General features: G+C 36.3%; 1 protein-coding gene across 5 annotated transcripts in view; it reads left to right on the top strand.

Moving 5' to 3' along the window:
* Positions 1 to 24020, top strand: part of CSNK1G3 (casein kinase 1 gamma 3) — a 67856-nt gene that overhangs the window by 9154 nt on the left and 34682 nt on the right. For all 5 annotated transcript variants that reach the window (XM_054003119.1, XM_054003118.1, XM_054003117.1 and 2 more), the window contains exons 2-5: positions 5063 to 5120; positions 7257 to 7662; positions 11459 to 11499; positions 22719 to 22788. In XM_054003119.1, the coding sequence (XP_053859094.1) occupies positions 7485 to 7662; positions 11459 to 11499; positions 22719 to 22788 (289 nt within the window). In that variant the 5' untranslated portion in view covers positions 5063 to 5120; positions 7257 to 7484. The remainder of the gene's footprint in view (positions 1 to 5062; positions 5121 to 7256; positions 7663 to 11458; positions 11500 to 22718; positions 22789 to 24020) is intronic.

Raw genomic sequence — 24020 nt, 5'->3', positions numbered from 1 at the left:
TTTTGCAAAACTTAGCTGAGTCTAGAATAGGTTGGTGTTACAGAAGGCAGATGTGGAAGACCAAATGCTGCGAGAACAGTACTGTTGTTGGAGTTTCATAAAGTGAAAATAAAGTATCTGTGGAAAACAGAGACTTTTAAGTAAGAAAGAAATTGTAGCGTAGAAGGTACTTGAGATACAAACATTGTATTGTTGGAAGTTCTGGTAATGAAAACAAAATTTACATGCAGTTGTGATCTGTTAGTTGCTTTGGAGTGCTGAAGAGCATGAGTCAAGTGTTTTGAGGCCATGCACACTGAGAAATAAACTGCACAGTTGAGCTGCATGATCTGTTACAAAGAAATTTCATTTGCCTTTGAAATTAGATTATTATATTTGCATTCTTAAATAAAGAGCCGTGTCTTCTGAAGTGTGAACAATTCTGTGTGATCAAGAAGTAGCAGTTGCTTTGTGTGTTCTCCCTCTTTGCTGATAAAACTCTAGGAAGGATTTCAAACTTACTAGTGTATTATGTACTTTTTCTCTGTGAAGGAAATGTAGCAAATGTGGGTTCTGTAGTTCAGTATTTTGAAAGGCAAACTGGCAGAGAAATGATGTGGCAGTGGTTTTTGATGGCTTGAATGTTGACCCTGCTGAAGATCTTATTTAGGTGCATTGTCACTTCTTGTATGTTTCTTACTATTGTGGAGACAGCAGTCTTCCCATGTGAAGCTGAAAAAGACCTTCCGTAATTCTTGGATTAGTTTACATCTGCTACAAACTACTGATTTTTTTTTTTTTTTTTTTTTTTTTTTTTTTTTTTTTTGGGAAGAAGTTGTTGTTTCAGAGAATTTACATATTCTTTTTACAGTGCTTCCAAGCTAATTGTTTAATTGTTTACCCAACTGAAGTCAGAATAAGTACCTAAGGAATGGGAGAATAAAATAGTCTTTGATGAATTAACTAACTTATGAAAATATGAAGAGCAGATAATGCCAAGCTGTATTTTGTTTTTATGTGAAATTTTTTTTTAAAAACTGTAAAATCAGATACCATTAGTCTTGGAATTCCCCAGGTGTATGAAGTAGATTATATTGTTAATAGCAAAATGAGTTGTTGATGAGTAAGTTTTCATTATGTTCAGGTCACATATGAAGATCACCATCTAAGATTTGTAAAATGATTCAGTAATGAGCACTTTTGATACAGGCTACTGATAGCTGGAGAGAAATTGTGTCAGGAGAAATTTGTTTGAAAATGTTCTTTGTTTTTCAAAGCTGATATCATGAGTATGTACCATCTGTGGAAGTTTTATGCACTGAATATTTCAGCACACTAATTTTGTCTTTAGTTTTGACTGAAGTGCTAATGATTTTGCATATTGTTTCTGCTTTGGAAATCTGAAAAAATGATGAAGTAAGAATTTGGTTACATTTAACTGAGCTATGCAGTGAATTTTAGTTTCTGCTTAGGAAAATATTATACAAAAAATAAAGCTATAGACATTTATTTGTAATATAAATCATTGGAATAGCAACTCAGCTTTTGGTCACATAAAAGTCATGTGAAAGCTTGCATTGCTCTTCTTGGACTAAAGTGGAAATAATGAATTCCACTCTTCTGTCATTAAATGTTTATTTTTAATTTTAAATAAACAGTCGATCTAACTAAATAATGTATAATTTTAGGGATATTTTCCAATTCAAATTCTGTCTGAAAACTTTCTTGCAGTTAGAAACTGCTATCCTAAGCTTTAAAGGAATCTTCAGTTATGAGCCTGTTTGCTGTGGATTTGGAATTTCGTAGATTTCCTCTGTTGCATGGAGGCTTGTATATGAAAATGAATGAAAATAATGCAGTAATAACTATTCTAGAAAGAATAGCTTAATTGTTCCATGAAGCATACAAAAATAGCAGAAACAGTTGATCAGATATTTAAGTTTTATATTATGATGTCACAGTGAAGCTCTTGCTTGGTTTCAGATTTATGAATTTCAGATTTTCTACTCTTAAATATTTCTGAAGGAGTTTTGTTGGATGGAATCTTGTGTTATTTTTTCTGCAGCACAAATGTATTTGTAACATGGAAATGATCATTGGAAAGTGAACGTAACTGTTCTTCATCTCAGTTGAAGACTGTAGTAGGTGAAGTATTCAATAAAAACTACATATAGTGTTAGAGAAAGTCTCTTGGAAATCTGTGGCAGAGGCACTAGAAATTTTCTCTGCACTCCTCTAGAAGATGTGAGAAGAAGCTGTGTTGCTAAATTACTGTAACTGCCAAAAATCATGAGCCCTTGGGATAAGAAGTATGTGAACAGATACTTGAGAGGTGAGAAACTGCAGAAGTTTGAAAATGCCAGAAGGCTGAGTGAATTTTAAATGCCTTGTGCTGAAACCAGGACTGTTTCTTAATTGTCTTTCATAAAATAATAAAATACCTCATGTTAGAAGTGGCCCAGAAGTATGATTGAAGTCCAACTCCTGGCCCTGCACAGGACACCTCAAGAGTCACACCATTTGCCTGAGAGCATTGCCCAAACACTTCTTGAGCTCTGTCAGGCTGATGCTGTGCCCACTTCCCTAGGGAGCCTGTTCAGTGCCCAGCCACCCTCTGGGTGAAGAAATTTTCCTAATATCCAACCTATATCTACCCTGACACAACTTCAGGCCCTGTCACTGGTTGCAGCATCTCTGTTGCTCTTCCCTTCATCAGACCTTGCTTCCACTGGGCATACAGCTCACTTTTTTGCCTTATTTCTGGCCTGCTCAGCCACGCTGGCCTTCTGCCTCCTCTGCTTGACTTCTGACATTTTGGAACTGCCTGTTCCTGTGCCCCTAGGAGGTGGTGCTTAGAAAATAATCAGACCTGATGGACCCCAGCACCCACAAAACCGTTTTCTCAGGGTGCCTTACTGGTTCCCTAAACAGCATGATTTCAGCCCTTGTCATGCCCAGGACTGAAATTTTGCTGTCACTTTTCCTCCTGATAATGGAGATTTTAAACTCAATTGCTTTGTGGTCACTGTGGCAAAGGTGGCCACCAGTCACCACTTCGTTCATGAGATCCTCCCTGTTAATAAGCAACGCATCAAGGCGGGCACCTTTTGTAGCTGGCTCTATCAGTTGCTGTATCATAAGACTATCCAGATTTAGGACTGTTCTGGACCTATTTGTGCCAGCTGTGTGGTGCTCCCAGTTAACATCTGACAAGTTGATATTCCTATAAAGACAAAGGCAGCTGTTTTGAAGGTGTCCCTTAGTTCCTCAAAGAGTAATTTTCTGGAATCATTGTCCTGGGTAGGTGGCCTATAGTAGACTCCTACGATGAAGTCCACATTAATTTTTGGTCCCTTAATCCTTACACAGAGACTGTCAGCCTGCCATTGCTGGCTTCAGGCAATATTCCAACCCTTCCAGCTCACCTGCCCTGCCTGTCCCTCCTGGAGAGCTTGTGACCGTCCAACATGGCACTTCAGTCAAGGGGCTCATCTACCAGATTTCACTTATTCCATTGATGATCCTCATGCTATGTGTGTTGGTGTGAAAACATTTTGGGTGTGATCCGTTATAGCTGACACCTCCTGGACTAGTTTAAGGATCTCACTAGCACCCAGTTCCTTGAGTTTTGGCATACCATCCCATTGCTTATCACTGTCAAACCTGTTTGTGTCCTTTTCCTTCTTCCAACGTAGTTTAAAGCTCCATCAGATTTTCCTCAGTAGCTCTTCTGCTGCTGTAAGCTTTTCTTAAAAGTAGAGAAAAATGTTAGTATACTGATACTAGCAGTGATGTATGATCTTTTAATTACAATGTGAAGGGTAATGCTTTATGTTAACGTAAGGGAGCGGTTATGGTTGTATGTGTCATTTAAGTTTGTCATTCCTCGGCAGTGGAATGTTCTATTTAGCTAATGTTCTCTTAATTAGTTTATTTAGGAGTAAATCTGGAACATGAAAAAGGAATGAGGTAGATAGTAAGTTTGTTTTTTTTATAGGTGACTTGAGTATTAACATTATCATGACAACACTTTGGAACATGTAAGCTTGCATTTAATTACAGTGGTGTTCCTGCTGTTGCTGCAGGATCAGGTATTTGAGAAATGTATGAATAAAGAAGATACTTAAATGAGCTGTTCTTTTATTCTGCCTTATGTAGTGTCCTAGAGAGTCCTTGTTGCTACAGAATAGGGTTCTTATGTGGCATATAGTTTTCAGTAGTGTTAATTGGGACATTTTCAAGCAGAGATTTAGAGAGATATGTAGATTTATAGCTCTAATCTAGGGATAGTTTTGCAGGTGTTAGATGTGTGAGTTGTCAGTCAATTGAAACTCTGTTGTCATTTTTCTTACTTTTCTTCCAATCTTGTTTTATTTTTTATCTTTAGTCTATACAGATTACAGATTTAATTTATAATTGAGATCTAATTACTTTTTCTTCTATGTAATACCATTTTGACTTTCTTTTGATAGCTTCTTTTGCCTTCTCTTTCTCTTCACACTTGATCATAGTAATTTCACTCCTATGATATTGTTTTGTCAACTTCGCTTTGATGGTGTTTGCCATTGTCCTGATATTTAGTCCTACATCTTTTTGAACTAAGAAGAATTATTTCAATCCTAACAGTATTCCCTGATGTTGGGCTGAAGTTTGTGATTTAAGTGTGCTCATTTGAAATGAAAAAATGAAAAATTAAACAGAAATGAAAAATGAAACAGAAATGAAAGAATGAAAAATTAAACAGAAAATCAAGCTGTGAAATGAGGATGGCGTGTTTTTCACACAGATTGCCCAAAACTATTGTATAGCAAGACAATTATTTTTGCAAACAATTTACAGTGCTTACACTGTATGTATTCCTTTTGTGCTTCAGATGATGCACACCTTTGTGATATCTGAGTTCTGAGCCTTAAAAATTATGTTTAGTCTTTGAGATAAATCTGCTGCATCTTCCTTAATAGTCTAAAAAAATGAATGCAGTTCCAAAAACTACTTTTATTCTGTATCAGAATTTTTTTACATGCTAAGTAATTGCAAATGCTGCATAAATATATCCCTTTGCCTTTTTATGCTTTTCCTCTAGAATGTAAGCATTATGGAGAAGACAAGATTCTGCCATCAACACTATAATACTGTCATAGGTAAGTACAATACAAATAAATATAACCATGAAAAAGTTTTGTATTTTTAAGATAAATACATCATAAAATATTGCACAGGAACTTCAAATGAATAAAATCATAAGCACTGTCCTTATTTTGAGTTAGTTGCAGATTATTTTATTAGGAAAATGTAAGAGAACATCTGTGTCCTGGAGAAAATGTGACAAGGAATAATTGCATGTCTTCCTTTTGATATGTAGTGTGGGAAAAATGTGAGGGACTTGTTTTGGTTATTTAGCATATATCTTATAAAAAGGTACTAAATTCAGTTTATATAAGACAACTTACCTATAATTTAATGGAGTATCTGTTGGTTCAACAGGAGGAAAGGAGAGGACATAAGTTAATGTGTAATAGATTTGTCCATATAATAGACACATTTCTGGAAATCAAAATTGACGTTGTCTTTCATGTATTTGGTACACTAAAAATTCTAGGATTGTTTATTGTTAGTTCTTTCTGAAAAAGCCAGTCAAATACCGAAGTCTTCTTTTCTTTGGTACCTAAAACATCTAGTTGCATTCTGTTGTATCAAACGTGCTGACCTTGAAGTTCTACTTCAACACACTTAATTTCTATCTTTCTTATTTCTTCCTTAGCTTTAGTAGCATAGTGGGTGAGGGAAAATTACCTATTGCTTCCCATTGAGTCAGATCCTTTGAGATCTGTGGTTTAGAAGGTGACTTTAGGGTATCTGAAAACCTGCATGATTATGTAGTATGCGCCTGTTGTTTTCTCTTAAATGCTTCTGTCTGCACCATAAAATACGACAGCTTTCATTACACACTGCTGAAGTCCTTTTCCCTGGCATTAAGCAAGTAATCTTTAATTGTAACCTGCATTTGTGTTTTTTGATTGTTCTCAGAACAAGCCTTTCATTCCCCCTTTTACAGTATTGTGGTGATATTTCTTTGCCAAACAAATTTCCGTGTACTTCATTGTTCAGGTAATAGGTTAGTCAGCTGTTGATTAATGATTTTTAAATGTCACCTAGTTATAACCATGCTATAACTATGTATGATTTAGCAGATGCAACTATTCATGTGACTGTTCATATTATTTTGTATATTTTTCTCTACTACCACTTTGATGTTTGAAATTTTGTGGAAAGCTGTGATGTGAGTAATAATTTTACTTTGTGAAAAATTGGTTTACAAAGTAAAAGTGTCTTCAGCTCAAAGTGTTAAAAATAAGCTCCTGGTGACTACCTTTAAAATAGGCTGTAGCACATGAAATACATTTTTCCAGAGGATGTTCTCCATTACTGCAGTGTACTCCCAACATTGAAGCAAATGTAGGAAAATAATTTTGGACAGATGTTTAACTCATTGTGGAATTTTCCCGCTTCTGAATTATGGGGTAGAAACTTCTGAATTATGGGGTTTATGCTGCTGTCATCAAATAGAAAACAATATCCAGTCTTCTTATACTGAATTTAAAAACAAAAGCTTTCTTGTGATTCATATTGCAGTAGTAAGATAACATTGTTTTTGCTTTGCACCAATTTCATAGGAATTTGTGTCCAGGCAATGATGCTAAACAAGGGAGAAAGGGAGCAGAGAAACAGATTTATGACAGAAGAATATTATGGGAGAATAAGTAAATATAGTTTAGTTTTAGATTCTAGAAGTTACTGAAAGAACTCGAGTGTCCTTGCCATGAGTTTATAATTTATTCATCTCAGAAATTACAGTTCAGAAAATAGAGTATATTTCTATAACTTCAATAATTGTGCAGCTTGAGCATTTGCTTAAAACAGCAGATACTATTTGAGGGAAAATACATAAAATGCCTTCTTTTGAAGAGCTGGCATAAGGTGTAGTGAGTGTGTCCAAGCATCAATTTTAAGTGTGTTTATACAGGAAGAAGTTTTATAGGGCTTTTTTGTTGCTTTTAAAAAAATAACTATTGTTTGAAGCGTTGAAATTTTAGTACACTTCAGTCACAACAGTATCACTTGCTGTTACATACTAGAAATAGAATTAACCTTAAAGTAGTGCTTTTCATAGATCTGTAAAGCAGATATAATTAGTTATAGCTTAATTGTGTGGCTAGTTAAAGGGAATTTTGTACAAGAATCTTAGTGTCTTGAGTAACTTGTTTTTCTTTTAACAGAATTCCTCTAAAGACTAGGAAGTATTGCTGGTATCGTGCATTCTGGAAATACGTTTTACTACAGGTACCACCAAGGCTTTGCAAATAGGATGAACATGCTGCTGTTGACTGCTTACTGACAGTAACCAGCTGGGCATTTCACTCATGATGTTTTCATTCTCACCTTGTCCAATTGGAATTTGCTTATACTGATTTTTAAAAAGAGGAATAAATCAAAGTGGACTTGACATGGAAAATAAAAAGAAAGACAAAGACAAACCAGATGAAAGAATGGCACGGCCTAGTGGGAGATCAGGCCATAATCCGCGTGGAGCTGGTTCTTCAAATTCTGGAGTGTTAATGGTTGGCCCTAACTTCAGAGTTGGTAAAAAAATTGGATGCGGTAATTTTGGAGAACTACGGTTAGGTAAGATCCTAATTTATTTCTTTCAGTTTACATTATTCAAGAACATTTTTATGCAGTCTAGGCAAGAAGATTTCTCTTTGAATACTGCGCAGCTCTTCAAACTGCCTCAAAGCTTCAAATGTGCAAGGCATATTCAGCCCATCTTTTGTGGTTTTGCCCCAGCCAGTGCAAGCTTGATGACATGAAGAATCTGTATAGCAGGATACTTCCTGTGACTAAAATGTTTTCTAGCTATGTGCAGTGCTCTCCTAAATTTGTCAGTTTTCTCTTCCAAGATGCTGGAAGCTACATCACGGTTATTGTGGCAGTCTTTTCTGACTTCCTGAAGCACTTTATTGAGTTATATTTAGGGCTAAATATATGAGAGACATCCCTGTTCTGTAGGTCTGGCAGATCTCTTGGAGATACTGTAACCAGGTACTATAGAGTTTTTAATACCGGTGAGCAAGGAAATTCCTTGCTTTCTTTTTTAATGTAGTGAGGCTAAATACTTGAGTTGCTATTAAACAGGGCAGTGAGAATCCATCTGTAGAGAAAATTTGGGATAATTCAGTCACTCCAGTTCTCTGCTGAACAGACAGCTGAAAATCAGATGGTGGAAAAGGCAGACTGAGAAGGACCTATAGAGTTTTGAAGAATTTGGGCAGCAAAGCTGGAAATGCTAGCATTTATTAAAATATATACTGATGGGTGTGTGCTTTTAGAAGACTGTATGTTTAGTTTTGGGCACTTGCATTTCCAGGATGGACAGCATGATTAGCTAAGGTTTTCAAGATGTGTAAGTTCAACTAGGTGTTAATAAATACATCTTGATACTTAATGGCAGAAATTTATTCTAGTGTTGTTAGAAGGCTTGGGTTAAAGTGCTTCATGCATTAAATAGAGGTGGATTTCACCGTTAGATATTTGAGAGGATGGTGGGCTATATAGGTGTTGTTTCTGTTGATCATTGCCTGTGGTAGAACTAATACTCATTGCCTTTTGGTCAATATTTGTGATACAGTGTTTGCATAAAATATAATATATTTTAAATATAGTACATTCTGGGGGCTGTCAGGATGTAAACAAACTTAGCAAATTAATACTGTAGAGGGATTTAAGAAAATATTGCTGCAGCTCTGACTTAGGACACTGAATTTTGCAGTCTCATTAATAGGTACTCTTGTTACTACTATTAATAGTTATGCAAAATTGATACATTTTGACATTTACAGTGTTGCATACATGCCTTTACAGTCCACAAATCAAGCTGAAAAATTGCTCTTCCTCACTTCCCAAACTTTTGCATACTGCCTTCAAATCTTAATTTTTGTTTCAAACCTCTCAACGAACTAAATCAAACCAGCGAGATTAATTCTACATAAAGGCAATTACAAACTAGTAAAGGTAATTTTTTGTCTGCCTGTTATTTTGGTTACAAAGTACAGAGCTGATTAAGAATTAATATTTGATTAACTCACTTACTTGCAGCTGTTACAGTGAAACAATGTATTTTATTTTAAATACAATATTATATTAGTTAAGACTTACAGTTTGATAGTATTAAAATAAAATAGAACAAGTAAGTAAAAGGAATAGGAGGGAGATTATGGGACAGTGTATTGTCCTGCAGCAGTCACCAGGACACATGTAGCCTTTCTGATTTTGATATCATGTTTTGTTTATATTCTAGATATTTCAAATCCCTATTTATTGTTTTTTTTTGTGAGGAAGATGTTTTAAATGTGAGTTACTGAAACCAAGAGTTAATATTGCTATTACAGATTCTGATTTAATTTTAAAATTTTTTTTCATTTGCTTTGCTACAGTATCAAGTACTTAGTGTGCACCCTTTCTACAAAGATGTACACAAGTGCTTAGTTTTTTATATGTACTTTTGCAAATGGGAATATATTTTGATCATATATCCTAAGGTTAGACCTGAGGGACTTAAAGGAGGAATAAAGTTGTAGAGGGATGAAGTTATGCTCAGAAGATAAAATTTCAGTTATATATCAGGAGCTGTTGTTCTTGCATCTGAGAAGAAACCATTTCAGTAGTGGCTTGGGGATAAATGGGAAATTGGCTCTTTGTAGCAAATTATTGTCTGTGATCTTCAACCGTTAGCTTGCAAAGGACTAAATTGGTTTGCATATTGAACTGTTAATTTTAAGAGTGTTTGTTACAGTTAAATTAAACTGATACAGTTAAGATAAACTGATAAGGTAGTAAGAGAGAACTTGTTGCTGTTGCAATGATGCATAACTCAATACCTGTTATGTGTTTATGGACAGATCAACAGTGGTGTTTTATATATGTATCTGCTGTATTTTAAAGAGATGATTGTCCTGACTGACCACCTGGAAAGTTAGTGTCCCTTCTGATGCTACTTCAGAATAAGAATATCATTACAGCTTTTGGAACTCAACATCCTGTTACTTAACTGTAACTGGGTTTGTTACTTACTCAGAGTAGGTGATGTATATAGCTAAGAGATGGAATGAGCAGGGCTCCTGCAAGAGTTTCTTACAGATTTTAATATCATGCAAAGACACAGAAAAAACTGCAAAGTACACTTCTTATCAAAAATGTAACTGATATGATCATCCAGTAAGAAATACTTAGGATACCTGGATATCCACTCTAGTCCCTACATAGGGGCCTATGACCCCTTTTATGGGTCAGATTATAGCATACTGCTCATATTAATTATGTGTTCGTTGTTGTGAAGCCCTCAGGTTATTTTTTTTTTTGTGAAGTTTGATCCATTAAGAGATGAAAGCTTTTAATGCATTTGTTTCAGCTTTACAGCTTTACAGCTTTACTCTATTTTTTAAAAGAATCATTAGCACTTCATAGTCTTTGACTGTTGGTGTAACTCACTTGATCGAAGCATGGTCATGGGTTCAATCCCTCTGTGGGGCATTCTCTTAAGAGCTGAACTCAGTAGTCCTTGTGGGTCCCTTCCAAATCAGAATTTTCTATGATTCTGTGTAACTGTCTTCACAGGGAACTTTTTAGACTTGGTCCATGTCTTTTCCCCATTTGATTTCTTTAACAAAACTGAGCTAAACATAGGAAATTCAGACCTGAGTAATACTACAGAAAAAAAGGGAGGATTATCATTAAGAATAACATACACTAAATGCATTTGAAGATTGTAAAGAAACAAAAAGTGTTGGAAGTGACAACTTATTTTATCCTTTATCTGCTATTTTTTAATCTTACACCTATAAAACTTGTTTAACATTTTAGTAGTCACATGCAGTTTGAAGTGATGATTATTGAAAAGTTCTTACCCAGTTACAGAATCCCTTTTAAAGCTGCAGATGCATTTTCCAAGTGGTGTAAGCCTATCAGGAATGTTGTTGTCCTGTCATAAGTTTTAGCTTAGTAAATTGAGGAGAAAAACAGTCCTCAATTAATTAACTAGTTAATTCTAGTTTTAATTAGTGGTGATTAGTGGTATTCAAAATTGCATGGTAATTTAAAAATAAATTTCAAATAATTTTCAGCAATAATTATGAAAATATCACATTCTGGTTATTGTGATTTTTCAAGCTTTTTTAGTACAAAAAATATCACAAACTTGGTGAAATATCTGAAACTCTGTGAAATTTCAACCTCTTACACAATTCAAAGAAAAAATCTTTTTAAATTAAAGTATTGGATTAATAAACCAACATTTCCTAAGTCACTGCCAGAACACTAGCACCTTAGCTGAAAAATATTTTGAAGACTTTTTTGGTATTTAAATGGCATTTACTTGAACAGAAAAGCCAGTGTCTCACATTCTTGTTTTTATTCTTTTTTCAAGGAAAAAATTTATACACAAATGACTATGTGGCAATTAAGCTGGTAAGTTAATATTTTTTTAAAGGATTTGGGATGAGAAACTAATTGGATTCTTCCTTTCAGATGTTTATGAGTTGATTTCTTTAATTGAAACCTTTAATAGTTTTGTATGATTTCATTGAATTAGATAAAAGCAATTAGTGATAGATGTAATTGTGTTATTTGGCCATATTGAGTAAAAGTAGTTTTTAATTGTCACTTTTTTCAAGGCTAAATCTGTGTTTTCAAAGTCACTGATGGTTTAATGCTGCTTCAAGGATGTGCTCTACAGCAGTCATCTTAGTAGATTCCTTTGTTGTCCAACAAGTAGAGGAACAACAAGTTTACTGTGAATCTTACCATCAGGTGACTGTAGAGAAACTCCAGAAATTCTTGAGACTGCATTTGTTTTAATGTCCACACTCCTGCCCCCAACTGTTTTTTCATCTCTAACTGCTGGTATCTACACATCACTTGAGTAGACATGTTTTATTTGCAATGCTGTGTAATATGTTTACTTCTTTTGCAAACATGATACTTTTTTAATACATCCTTGTTTGGCTTTTTCTCAATCACCGGAACTACTTTCACAACACCATATTTTGTTTCTGGATTTTTTAAACTTTTTGGTAAATCACCGTTTTCATAACTGAAGTCTTTCATGATGGAATTCACTTGGTTACTTCTTATCATTGGAGGATTTTTAGGACTCCAGTTGATTTCTTTTCGCTGCAGTAGCACAGAACTTTTTGCATAGCCTAGTATGGTTTCATAAAGTGAAAGGTAAAGTCTGGGAACAGAAATGCATGGCTTTTGATAAGAAATCTGAAAAGCATTACAAATGTAATAAACTCCTGAAAAATACTGGTATCACTCTCCTTGCTTTGGGAAATAATTATTTTGGGAGTAGTAGAAGTTTTCAAAACATGCAAATTATGCAAAACATGCAAATTGAGAGAGCAGTGTTGGATACAGTTTTGAGGAATATTGTGTGTTAAATCAGATTTACACTCATTTTGTTTCAACGTATCTTGAACTTACTCTGGTATGTCTGGTGAAAGTTGAAAATAGTCTGAGAATTCTTCTACTTAAAGGCTGTCTACTACAAAGCACATGTAGAAATACATTGCAAGGTAGTGGGTTTTTTTTAAGCACTAATTAATTACTTGATCATGTAGAGCAAGACAACTTTTTTTATCTGATCGGTTTTGATAAAAACTTTTTTGACATATACAACTCTAGTAAACTTGGCTACCATTTCAGCCCATATCAGCTGTCACAGGTGATGCTTGTCATTGTCAACATTTACTTTTTTGATTTCCAAATATCTCAATCTTAGAGCTGCTTGTTCCCAGCTGAGTAAAAAGCTTGAAGCAACTTTATTGACTAACTTAGTTTGAAGTCACTAAGGAACCAATACAGTTAAGTGTATATGTAATTTACTACTAGTGCTGAAAGAACTCTGAGTATGTAGTGGACTTTTCCATTTTTCCTCGTACAGTAGTGGCATGAAAAGCTATAATGTCTTTGCAATGAGAAACAGTTGAAGGAATCATAATGAAAGTCAACACTGGAGCTTACATCATCATAGGAAGATAAAAATACATTTGTTAGCAGGTAGAACTAGTGAATTCTTCTAATGTGGTTCTCCCTTTTTTTATTGCAGTATGTATTTCAGATACATACTTATTTCCAAATTGGAAGGGATTTGAATCACAAGGTTCAGTCTGCTAAAAGCAGCTGCATCAAACAGTGGGATTTATTTGGATTTTGTATTTTTTCCTATTCTTCTCCTTTTTGAGACAGTGCCAGGACTTTTTTCTAACAGTTATAGGTACAGTGGCTTATCATCCTTTTCATTTTTAAATGTAAGCTTTTGTTTTCTCTGGCACTTTTGTGCTTTCAGAGCAGGCATTAGGCCTATGTTTAGCCCTTGTTTTGTTATTGTAAATGAGACACTCTTAACTTCCTCTCTGTTTTGCACCTGTTGTAGTTCAAGTTTAGCTTTCCTGAATGGGGTTACTTGAATTAATTTTATGTTGCAGTCTAAGCAGTTACCCTTGGCAGGTGTGGTTGTTGTAATCTCTCCTGTAGTATCCTAAAACGGTATTTGCATTCCTCATGGTAGCATTCCAGTTTTGACCTACTGTTGTCTTATGAGCAGCAAGACATCTCCTATGCCAGATGTTTTGTATATCAGTGGTAACCATATACTCTATTGCAGAAGGATTGTGTGGGTCTCTCTCAAGTGCAATGAATGGCTGTGTTTATACAGGAGCTTTCAGGAGTGCTTGTGTTGTTAAAATAAGTGTATTTTATAAGTGCTCTTTTGACTCAAACTTTTTAATTGTTTTGAATTAATGGTTCCCTTGTGGACAAAATTATACAAGCATTTTCTTGTTATGGTGTTTAGGGCAGCTTCAGGACTTGTGTAAAAAAATAGCTTAAACAGTTTTTTTTATGTGAGGTCTGACAGTCGTACAACGTATGCATTTTAAAGTATAATGTTTATACATAAATGCGTATTTAATTTGATAGAACAGCTACAGTTCCAGAATCTTCCTCTTCATCTGTCTTAATTCATTATTGCCTGTTCTGGTTGGGCACATACTCCAGTTTGAGAGGTCAGAACAGACTTTTTTAAGAACTATAATGAAACTCTTAAGGGCTGGGCTTGTACCAGTTCAGTGCTGTGTAGCGGTGTTTGTATGTTTCTGCTGGTCTTTTAGTATACAATCTGCTTTCTTGTGATCAGGTGGTTCTTTAGCAATATCAGTTTGGTGTGTAAAAGCTGTACCTTTCCTGCTCACCTCTTCTTATTGTTAGATTTACTGCTTTTATTACATGACCCTGTACTTGACATAAATGCCCTATTTACTATTCAGCTTTTCCTTCTCCTTCCTTATTTTTCCCTTTCCCTTTGACATATTTCTCCACTGCTCAAACTTACCTCCTCTGCAGATGCTTAACTACTACCAAAAAACTAGCTAAAGGAATTTCTGCTTGAGCATGTCATGACCCATCAGTAGGGGCCATGATGTTTATTATAAATTCTCATCAGGATTCAACAAAGACACTGGACATGCTTTAGGGAGCTCTTGTGTTTTTTTGTGTGATCACCTTGTGTCCGGCAACCAGCCCACTATTTATACTTAAAGCGTGTTGGCTAACAAGCCCTTACATTTGAAGGCTTCCACAAGTGCTGGGTAGCAAGCCTGTAATTTTTACAGTACACTGTAATAAACTCTCAACACACTACTTAACGGTGCTGGCTCACAAACCCCACAATTCCATAACTCCCCACTCCCACAATAAACTTCAGTATGGAGTATAGATTAGAAAATGATAGCTGTGCTTTGCCCAGACAGAGTGAGGGAGAAGAGAAATAAAAGCAGAAAAGGAAGAGAACAAAAGAATATCATCAGTCCTTAGATCCTGCCTTGGTCTCACTTGTCTGGCTGGTCCAGAGCTGGGAATTGTGACACAGTGAAAGAGAAAGAAATGATAAAGAGAGCAGGGGAGCACAGTCTGCTTCCTTTCGTAGTTAACCTGGTACAGCCTCTTACGTGAACGAGATTTTTTTGTGCTCTTTTGTTCTTGGATGCACAGCCAGCGCTTGGAGCCCTCCTCCGGGGAATGAGCGCAGGGTGGGGAAGTGAGCACAAGTCTCCAGGTGGAGCAGGGAGTTGGCTCAGCACAGTGCTGCCCCACCTCAGTGAGACCATCTTCCAATTGCAGCTATCCTGCCAAAACAGTCAGAATGTTTGAGACAAAACATGGCTTATGCAAGGTCCTCCACATCACCCAGTGGCTAAAACATTCCTTACTATTGTTTGGGCATATGGCTCATCTTTGACTGTGGTGATCTCTGTATATTGGATGCAGGGCTAGGACAGGGAGGAAGCAGAAGACAGTACGCAGCTAATCAAAGTTGCAGAAAAGAGTTATGCTCATCATTAAAACCAGAAATCCCACCAATATTACAGTCCCCATTTGTGTCAAACGCTTTTCCCCATCCATGATTTAAAACCAGAAGAAATCTAGCATCCAAGGCTTGATTCATTGAACAAGTTCTTTGGTTGCAGTGTTTGGAATTGTTCAGCAATCTGGTCAGCAGCTTCCTTCATCTTTGCTCAGGCCTCTTCAGTGGAAGTTGTAGTATTGTGGATGGTGACAGAGCACTCCCCTTCAATGAGGCTGAGCATCCCATGTAATGCTTGTTCAATAATGGGTATGCTGATGGTGCATCCATGTCTGAGAAGTCATCAAATTGAACATTGATAGGACACAGGGAAGGAATTCAGACACCACATTTCTATGCAGCATAGTATTCTAGTGTTAGGAATAAGATTTTTCATCTGAACTCCTCCAAGCCAACCCCACAGGGGTTGTATATTTTGTCATCCTTCAATTATAATTATCAGTAAGATTATAACAATCATAAATTATAACAGATCATAACAATAATTATTTGTGGCTCTGTGGCAAGCTAATTCCTGCCATCAGGTAGTAAACTGAAAAATGTACAGGGTGTTGGTTCTATTACAATTTTAGCAAGTACAAGTATGTCTTGCTAAAAAGTTTTATTCAAAGTTCTAATACCAAGTATGTATCATATTTCAGGAGAGGTCTTCAGGTCAGGTGTTAAAAGTACTATACATCACAGCAGACAAACTTAAAGGCAACAGAAAGAATCTTAATTCCTTGCTGGGTGAAGCAGTGCAAGGCAAAGCCCTTGGGTTTGAGGCCTCCATATTCTTATTCTTGTATTAGCTCCCAAGCTGAGTTGGAGTCTTATTACGGTAGTTCTTGTTTAACAGGATGAAGATAAAAGGACACATTGCTGAAACATCTTGGGTCAGTAGTGCTAGGTACAGATTATAAAATAACAGCAACATGTAGTCAAAATGCTTGATCAGTTAATATCAGTCATTGCTTTGTCATAGTTCTTGTAGGATAAGAAAAAGGGAAAATGCCTTGTTCTAAACCAGTGGTTGAAAAGAAGGTACTATCCACTGGAGTGAACACAATGCTCTTTATCAGGGGCATTGATAGGTATCCACAAGTAACTGCTGAAAGGCTTCTGAAGTCACTGCTCCAATAGTGAAAAAATCTGCTAAAACTGATTGTCCTGGGCTTAAGTTTAATTACTTAAGTTTAATTTTATCTCTGTTCTTCATTTTGTGAAAAATATAATTGATTCCATTTCTCGTGGCCCATTCCTGTACCACTGGAGCAGTAAAGTGGTTGCCATTGTCTCACTGGGTGGAATTGGGCTTGAGTAAATACCTGAACCATTGCTTTAAAACTCTGTGCTTTTGCCTGTGCCTGAACTAAAAACTTGCATTAGTCTGAACCTCCATATTAGAGGTGGGAATATATGCAGCTTCTTTGTTCTCCTCATTTAACTTACCCTGCAGTAACTTTGATATTTTGGTTCTGGTATATGGCACTATTTGGTTGCAGTTTGCTGACCCTGTCCATCATCTCTGGTTTCAGTTTTAACTAGTGGTCCAGAATCCAGATTCTACATCCTGCGATTTTCCTCATGATAGATTCTCTCATACACATCCTGAAGCTGTGCTGGAAGCCTGCTAAAATGACCATGTTTGACAGCAAACAGCCCCTCTGCCTTCAGCCTCTTTTCCTGATTGCTTTCAGCAGCAAGCAGCTCCATCTCCTGAGGCCTGCTCTCCCTCCAGGAAGCCTAAACCCCTTGACCAAAAGGCAGCCCACTGCATGAGGGACCAGGACTTCTAAGGACCGTTTACTTGTATGAAAACCTCAGATTCTCAGTGTTCCTTGGCCTCCTCTTCTGCAGCTTATTTCTGCTCTACAGCAACTGCTACCTACACTTCTGTCTTACCTATAGCCACTTCTCTGGCTTCAGCCTCTTCCACAGCTGTCTCCTTGCTCAACACTCCTGTGGTTCTCTCCTTCTCCTCATCCATCACTACTTTTGATTCCTTCACTTGTGTGTGTCACTCTCTTTGTTTCTAAAAATCTAGCAGCCTAATCTTGCCTTTTCATTTCACATACTAGTTCCTTATCTGAGCACTTGTGTAAGTCCTTGTACTCCCACGGCCAACTTCTCATCCCTACTGTGGTACCCAGCACATCTCTCAGTATTTTCTCCTGCTCTGTAGCAGAGCTCAAGGTGTAGTAATTTGGTAAGGTCTCTTTCTGTATTCAGCAAAGATTCCAATTTTGCTCTTTCATTTTTCTCTCTTGGATGTTTTTTTAAGAGCTCAACCAAGACTTTCAAATGTTTTTGCAGATGTTTTGCAGCTGAAGTTTGTAGCAATTTGTCTCTCTCTTTTGCTATCTAAACATTTTAGTAAAAAAAAAAGTCTGTTTCATCTTGCTCTCTGTATGACCATTTTTGTAAAGAAGTCAACCAAGTTTTATAGAAATGTCTCTCTCTTTTTTGCGATCTAGACATTTTAGTAAGGAGTCATTAATCTTTTTATCTTTTTGTGTTTCCATTAGCATGACACACAGTACTGCACATATGAAGATGAGTGTAGGTCATACTTTCCCATAAAGGGAAAGGTGTCCATGCTTGGAATTTCCTGAGCTGTCATGTCCTGCTCCTCTTTGTTCCTGATCTATCCTGTACCCCAGTCAGAGATGGAGATATCTGAGCCCATGCCAGCTAAAAATAGCTTAAGAGCTGTTCATTCCCTCTCGGCCTCACAAGAGTCCTGTCTGTGAAGCCAATTTATTTTTACAAGCCATTGGTAGGAGTGTGATGTTTGTTGTAAATTCTTATTGGCCTAAACAAAGCCACCAGACCACACACTGGGGAGCTCTTGTGCTTTATTGTACAGTTGTTATAACTCTGGAACCCGCACTATTAGACTCAAAAGGTGTTCGCTAACAACCCCTTCATTTTTGTACAGTGGGGGGAAAAATAAGAGCGCTGTGCTTTGCCCAGGCAAAGGAAGGGATGAGGGAAATTAAAGTGAGAAAGAGAGAGGGAGAATGAAGAAGTTCACCATCTGTAGATTCCTGCAGTCAGTCCTGCTGCATGGATGATCCAGAATTGGGATAGCAAAATAAAGAAAGGGAAAGATATGGAAAAAGTCATGAAGGGGGCCCAATGCACTTCCTTTTATATTTAACCTGATGCAGCCTCTTATGTAAATGAAACTTTTCATGCTGTTTCGTTTGCACATCCACAGGCAACCTTTTGAGCCTTTCTCTGGGAAGTCAGTTGGGAGGGACTGAGCAGGATCAGGAAGCTGGCTCAGAACACTGCTACTCCATCTCCATGGGACCCTTTGTTTCACTCACACTTTTCCTGTCATGACAGTCAGAATATTTGAGACAAAACATGCTTATGCTTAGTCTTCAGTGGAACTGCTTCTAGAAATACATCAATTTTTCTTTTGTTGGGTGAAAGATAGGAAGTTACAAAGTAGTCATCACTGCCTTTTAAACTGTAATCTTTAATTCACCGATTAACTAGTCCACCATTAAGATTTGAATTGCTAAAATTGTAAGTGAAAGGCTGTGTATAGAAAGAAAGTTGCACTTTGCTTCAAGGTTGTAATGTTTTTTCTTTCTGTTTTTGTTTTTAAGGAATAACTGTGGTCTAGTCCACAGTCACACATTCTCAGAATCCCTCTAGGATATGTAGTAAATCCAAATCTAGTGCAAGTCTGTTTAATAGACTGTTCTTTTCCTGTAACAAGAGCCTACCTCTTAAGGAATTTTTTTTCTTGAAAATGGCTTTTGTTTGCCATTGCTTACAAATGTGTAAAGCAGACACAGAACGTAAACTGAGTGAGATGAGTTTTCACTGAATTACTAAAACCATGAAAAGTAGGTAATAGCTGAATGTCTATATTGTGCTTTGGCTTATTAGACTTGAACATTACTGACCTTACAGTTCAAGTAAACTGCTTTTTCAAAGCCCCTTTAATGGGAAGTAACTTGAAAATTGAATACTATTTTGTTCCATGTATTTGGGACAAAATAATTGTAGAGAGAATTGATAATACATGTAAAACAGATTTCACATTTCAGGTGTCTTTATTGTTGTGTTTGAATGTATAAGCATGCCACAGAAGAAAAAAGGGGGGTAAAAACCTCTCTGATAAACTAAGGAGCAGTTGTTTCTGTCACTCAGGTAACTGGGGCTCAATAAGCTGCCCAGTAGTTCTTTGATGGCAGCAAGAGCCCATGTTCCTCATTTAGAGAGAAATGGTCTTTTGCTGGGGAAAGAATTTGTCTGTTTTAATAATGAAGCTTTGAAATAATTAGATGTAAAAATAATAAAATTAATAATAATAATAATAAAGAATAATAAAATTAGATGGAAAAAATGAGATGTAAAAGCAATGTAGGCAGAGTTGTATACAGAATGTTGCAAATCCCAGAACAATTTTTCCAGGATACTTCAGCGAAGACCTGGGCTTATTTAAGTAAAGAAAATACACTAGTTTCTTTTGGTAAGAGGAAAAGTTGGCTTCAAGCCACTCTGGGATTAACGTGATGTTTGAACAGTTATGTATTCAGGCTTAGTTTTATATGGTGAAATGTACCAAAACAATAGTGAAACCAAAGAACTATGATTTGCCATTTCTTTTTTTATTACTGAATTTTCTTTTTAGACTTGTAGATACAGTATTGTATTCTTCACTCTTACGTTATGATGAAAGATTACATTTAACATTCTTTTGTCTTGATTTATCTTTTTCTGTCTTTTCTCATTTATGTGTAGTTATTGTGTACAGTAGACTGGGATGTGCAGAAATAAAATAATTGTAACCAAAGAGGTTATTGTGCTTGCCCTTTCGCAAGTTTCGTTGAACAAGATGATGTGTTCTCTTTGCATGTTTGGAATGACAAGAAGCTATGTAAGCCATTTTACAAAAACAAGGGAATTTGTAAAGGCTGTCATTCAATAAATGAACTACAAGTACATATTGCCATATTTCTTTTCACTTTTTCTGGAGGAGATAAAAGTGTTTAATTGTCTCTGCTGAACAAAGGTCTAGCTTCAGTCTTTGGCTCTGTGTTTGACTGCTTAAGGGCATTGCCTTCTGGAGATTTGTCAGGACTGTTTTCTGCTGATGGCTGGGACAAGCAACATTCATAAGAGGGTGCATGTATGTTAGAAATTGGAAGCTATTTCTTTTACCTATAGTTTTTTTTAATCTATTCCTGTAATTTTAATACATACAACCTGTTTTTCATCCTTTTAATGGGACCCTGTTACAACCATGAGGGGTTAAGTTGTTAATGTACCACCAATTGAGACAAAACTGTATAATTGAACAAAATTAAACTTCCTGTAAGCCAGGGTTTTGTGTCATTATAAGAAGCAGACATGCAGAGCTTTGTGGACTAAAATATTTCCTTATTAGCTGTCAGAATCCTATCTTTTAATTAGGCATTATGTAGAGTGTGGTGTATTTTGTAACTGACAGACTTGTATACTTCAAGCAAATTAATTGCTTAATTTGTGTTGTTTCATAAAAGTTTAAAATACTTTATAGTGGGTTTCCTCGTACCTCTGAAAGCTGAGTCCTAAAGGTTGATGTGCTGATTTGCTTTGACTCATGTTTACACTAAAGTTTTTTTAGGGAATATCTCTCTTCAATACTTCACCTTAAATTTCATGTGTCCTTCTCATAAACTGTAAGTAAGCCTTTGGTAGCCCAGTTAGTTTTGCTTAGTAATTAATTTTCTGAATAATAAACACTTGCTTATTTTAGGAAATTCTTGCTCACTTCTCACTTTTTTGCAAAGAATACAGTGTTCAGTTATGCTGGTTGCTTTGGAGTGTAAAAAAGATACAGTAAATTCTATTTGTTTTTTTGCAGAAAGTGTTACATTAGTCCTTCTTTACTTTTAGGCATCCACCTTTGGCATCCTGGCAAGATCAAATGCATAAATATACTGTCAGGGACTTCAGCAGCAATAAGAAACAACTGAGTCTTGGAGGGATATGGGTTGAGGAAGAAGACTGAATTTCTCATTCTTGCACATTGGCTCATGGTTTTTATGCCCTGAATATGACAGTGAGAAACAACACAGATTTATAAACTTGTAGCTTTAAGATGATGGTGTGAGAAAAGAGATGAGCACTTTGCCCAAGCTTTTTCTGAAAATTGATGTTCAGCAAGTATCAGTTATTGCTGATAACCGTATTAAGAGTTACTTAACTATGTTCTGCAGTTCTAGTAGTTACAGAATTAGTTTCCAAATTATCATTGATGTGTTGGAAGATCACAGAATCAATTAGGCTGGAATAGACCTCAGAGAGCATTGAGTACAACCTCTGACTGAAGACCACCATGTCAGAATGTCACTCAGTGCTGTGGCCAGTCTTTTCTTAAACATCTACACGGATGGTGACCCCACCACCTCCCTGGCCAGTCCATGCCAATGTCTAAGCACCCTTCTTGTGAAGAAATTCCCCCGATGTCCAACCTAAACCTCCCCGGTGGAACTTAATCTTAAGATCATGTTACATATCATAAGAAACAAGGCATGTCTTCTAAAAGACAGGAAATTACTTCAAGAATCTTGTGCTAAAGAACCTTTTCTTTGCATAGGGAGATACTCAAAAAGTTTGGATTTCCATTTAGGCTGCATGTGTATTCTTCTGCTTAATCTCATGTCACTTAATTTAGTTCTACGAGACCCTGACACATGGGCATGTTGAACACCGAAATGAGATTGCATTAATGTGCATAAACCACAGATTTATTCTGGAGATTTTTTTTTCTTGTTTTGGATTTATGGTTTGGAATGGTGATACTTGATTTCTGCTAAGCTTTTACTATTTGGTGGAAGGATTTGGTATTTTTTATTAAGATCCTAGGATAGGGCTTCTTGTAAAGATATATCTCTCAAGTATTAGGTATTTGGAGGTTTTTTTCAATCTGTTAAACAGCATATTAATGCTACTTTCTGAGAAATGTAGGACATACCATCCACATGCTTTGGAGAAACATATTATTTTTTAGCTATTCCATCATGTGTCTGTTATTTGATTTGCATGTTGGACTCTGGCCCAGTGAAGCAATACAAGATGTAAATATCCGTATATATACTACTGTAACCTGAAGGAGGTTTAGTTTTCTATTTCTTAGTTGCCAGTCATTTCAGAAGAAACATTCAAACTTTCTGTGTGGCTTGGAAGCAGTAGGGCTAGTTTGGCTGGTGTAGTAGGTTAGTGTGTTAGTTTTTAGGCTTTGTTTTAAATGTTGTTTTTGTTTTTAAATCAGGAGCCAATGAAGTCGAGAGCACCACAGCTACATTTGGAATACAGATTCTACAAGCAGCTAGGATCTGGAGGTAAAAAGCAGTATAATGCATTTTACTGTGATGTAATCCAGGGTCAATTTTTGGCTGAAATTTTCTGGTTTAGAGGTATAAGTCTATTTAATAAAGTGTTCCTTACAACTTAAAGCAGAACAAAAGCCGGAACAGTTAGTGGATTAATGTATAAATTCCATTATTCTAACAATTTTTTCTACTCAATAAAGTGTATCTATGAAGTCTTCATTATTTAATAAATTCTTCCTATCACAGCATTTGTTTGCATACAGGAATACCTTAAACTAAGACTATTCCAAGTACAACTCTTTGAAAAAATGCTACAGATCTCCAAACTGCTAATCTACTACTCACATATTTTGAATTATAGTTGATGTGATACTTAAATTCCTCGAGATTCAGTTTTACTTTACTTCACTTTCATTGATGCAGTCTATATATGGCTGCTTACTAGTTTTAAACCTCTTGCACCTCTAGGAGAAGTTTAAATACAGTTTAATATTTGAATTTCTCATTTCACTCCCCTTGGTGCTTTTATACACAGAAGTACTCTTATGGTGGTGGCCTGAATGATCCAATTGTCACCTTTTGTTTTTATAGGTGAGCAATACATAAAACTTCTCAAATATTTTTGTGCCTTTCACAAAACTGCATATAATCAGTTAGGAAGATGTGAAGTTTCTTACCCTAATAAAGTGAGTACAGATATTCTCTAAATCAGCTATAATTTAGGACATCTTCTTGACACTGTTTTTTTGACATCTTTTCCTTGAAATTATTCCTAGAGTAGGTCATGTAATTAACTATTTTTCCCATTTTTTTTTACTAATGTAGAAGTTTATTTTATGAGTGGACAGTGGTTTTCTATATATGTGTTCAGGGGCTTTTTTTAGCAAAGGCAGCCTGGAATTTGTAACAGTGATTTTGATTGTGCTTAAACTAGAATAAAATCCTACTTATTGTCTCTGAAAAGAAATACACAGTGTCCATTGTTGCATCCTGGAGTTTGGATTTAGATTAGTGTTTTTAATTTATGTTAAAATAAGTCAAGTTCTGTAATCCCGCGTTTCCCTCGTGTTGTTTCCCCCCCGCGGTTTCTGGCCCCACGCTGCCTGCTGCCGGATCTTCCCCCTCTGCCGCTCCTGTAACCACCCCCTCGTCCGGCCCCAGAAAACCCCGTGCTGCCCACCCCAAGCCACACGATCCCGCTCAGCCCGCAGCTCGGTGCCCGCCCCTGAGGGGTTCTCTGG

Source organism: Vidua macroura, chromosome Z, assembly GCF_024509145.1.
Source record: "Vidua macroura isolate BioBank_ID:100142 chromosome Z, ASM2450914v1, whole genome shotgun sequence".
Classification (NCBI taxonomy): Eukaryota; Metazoa; Chordata; class Aves; order Passeriformes; family Viduidae; genus Vidua; species Vidua macroura.
Note: the sequence above shows the minus strand (reverse complement) of the source record. Positions and strands in the feature narration are given on the sequence as shown.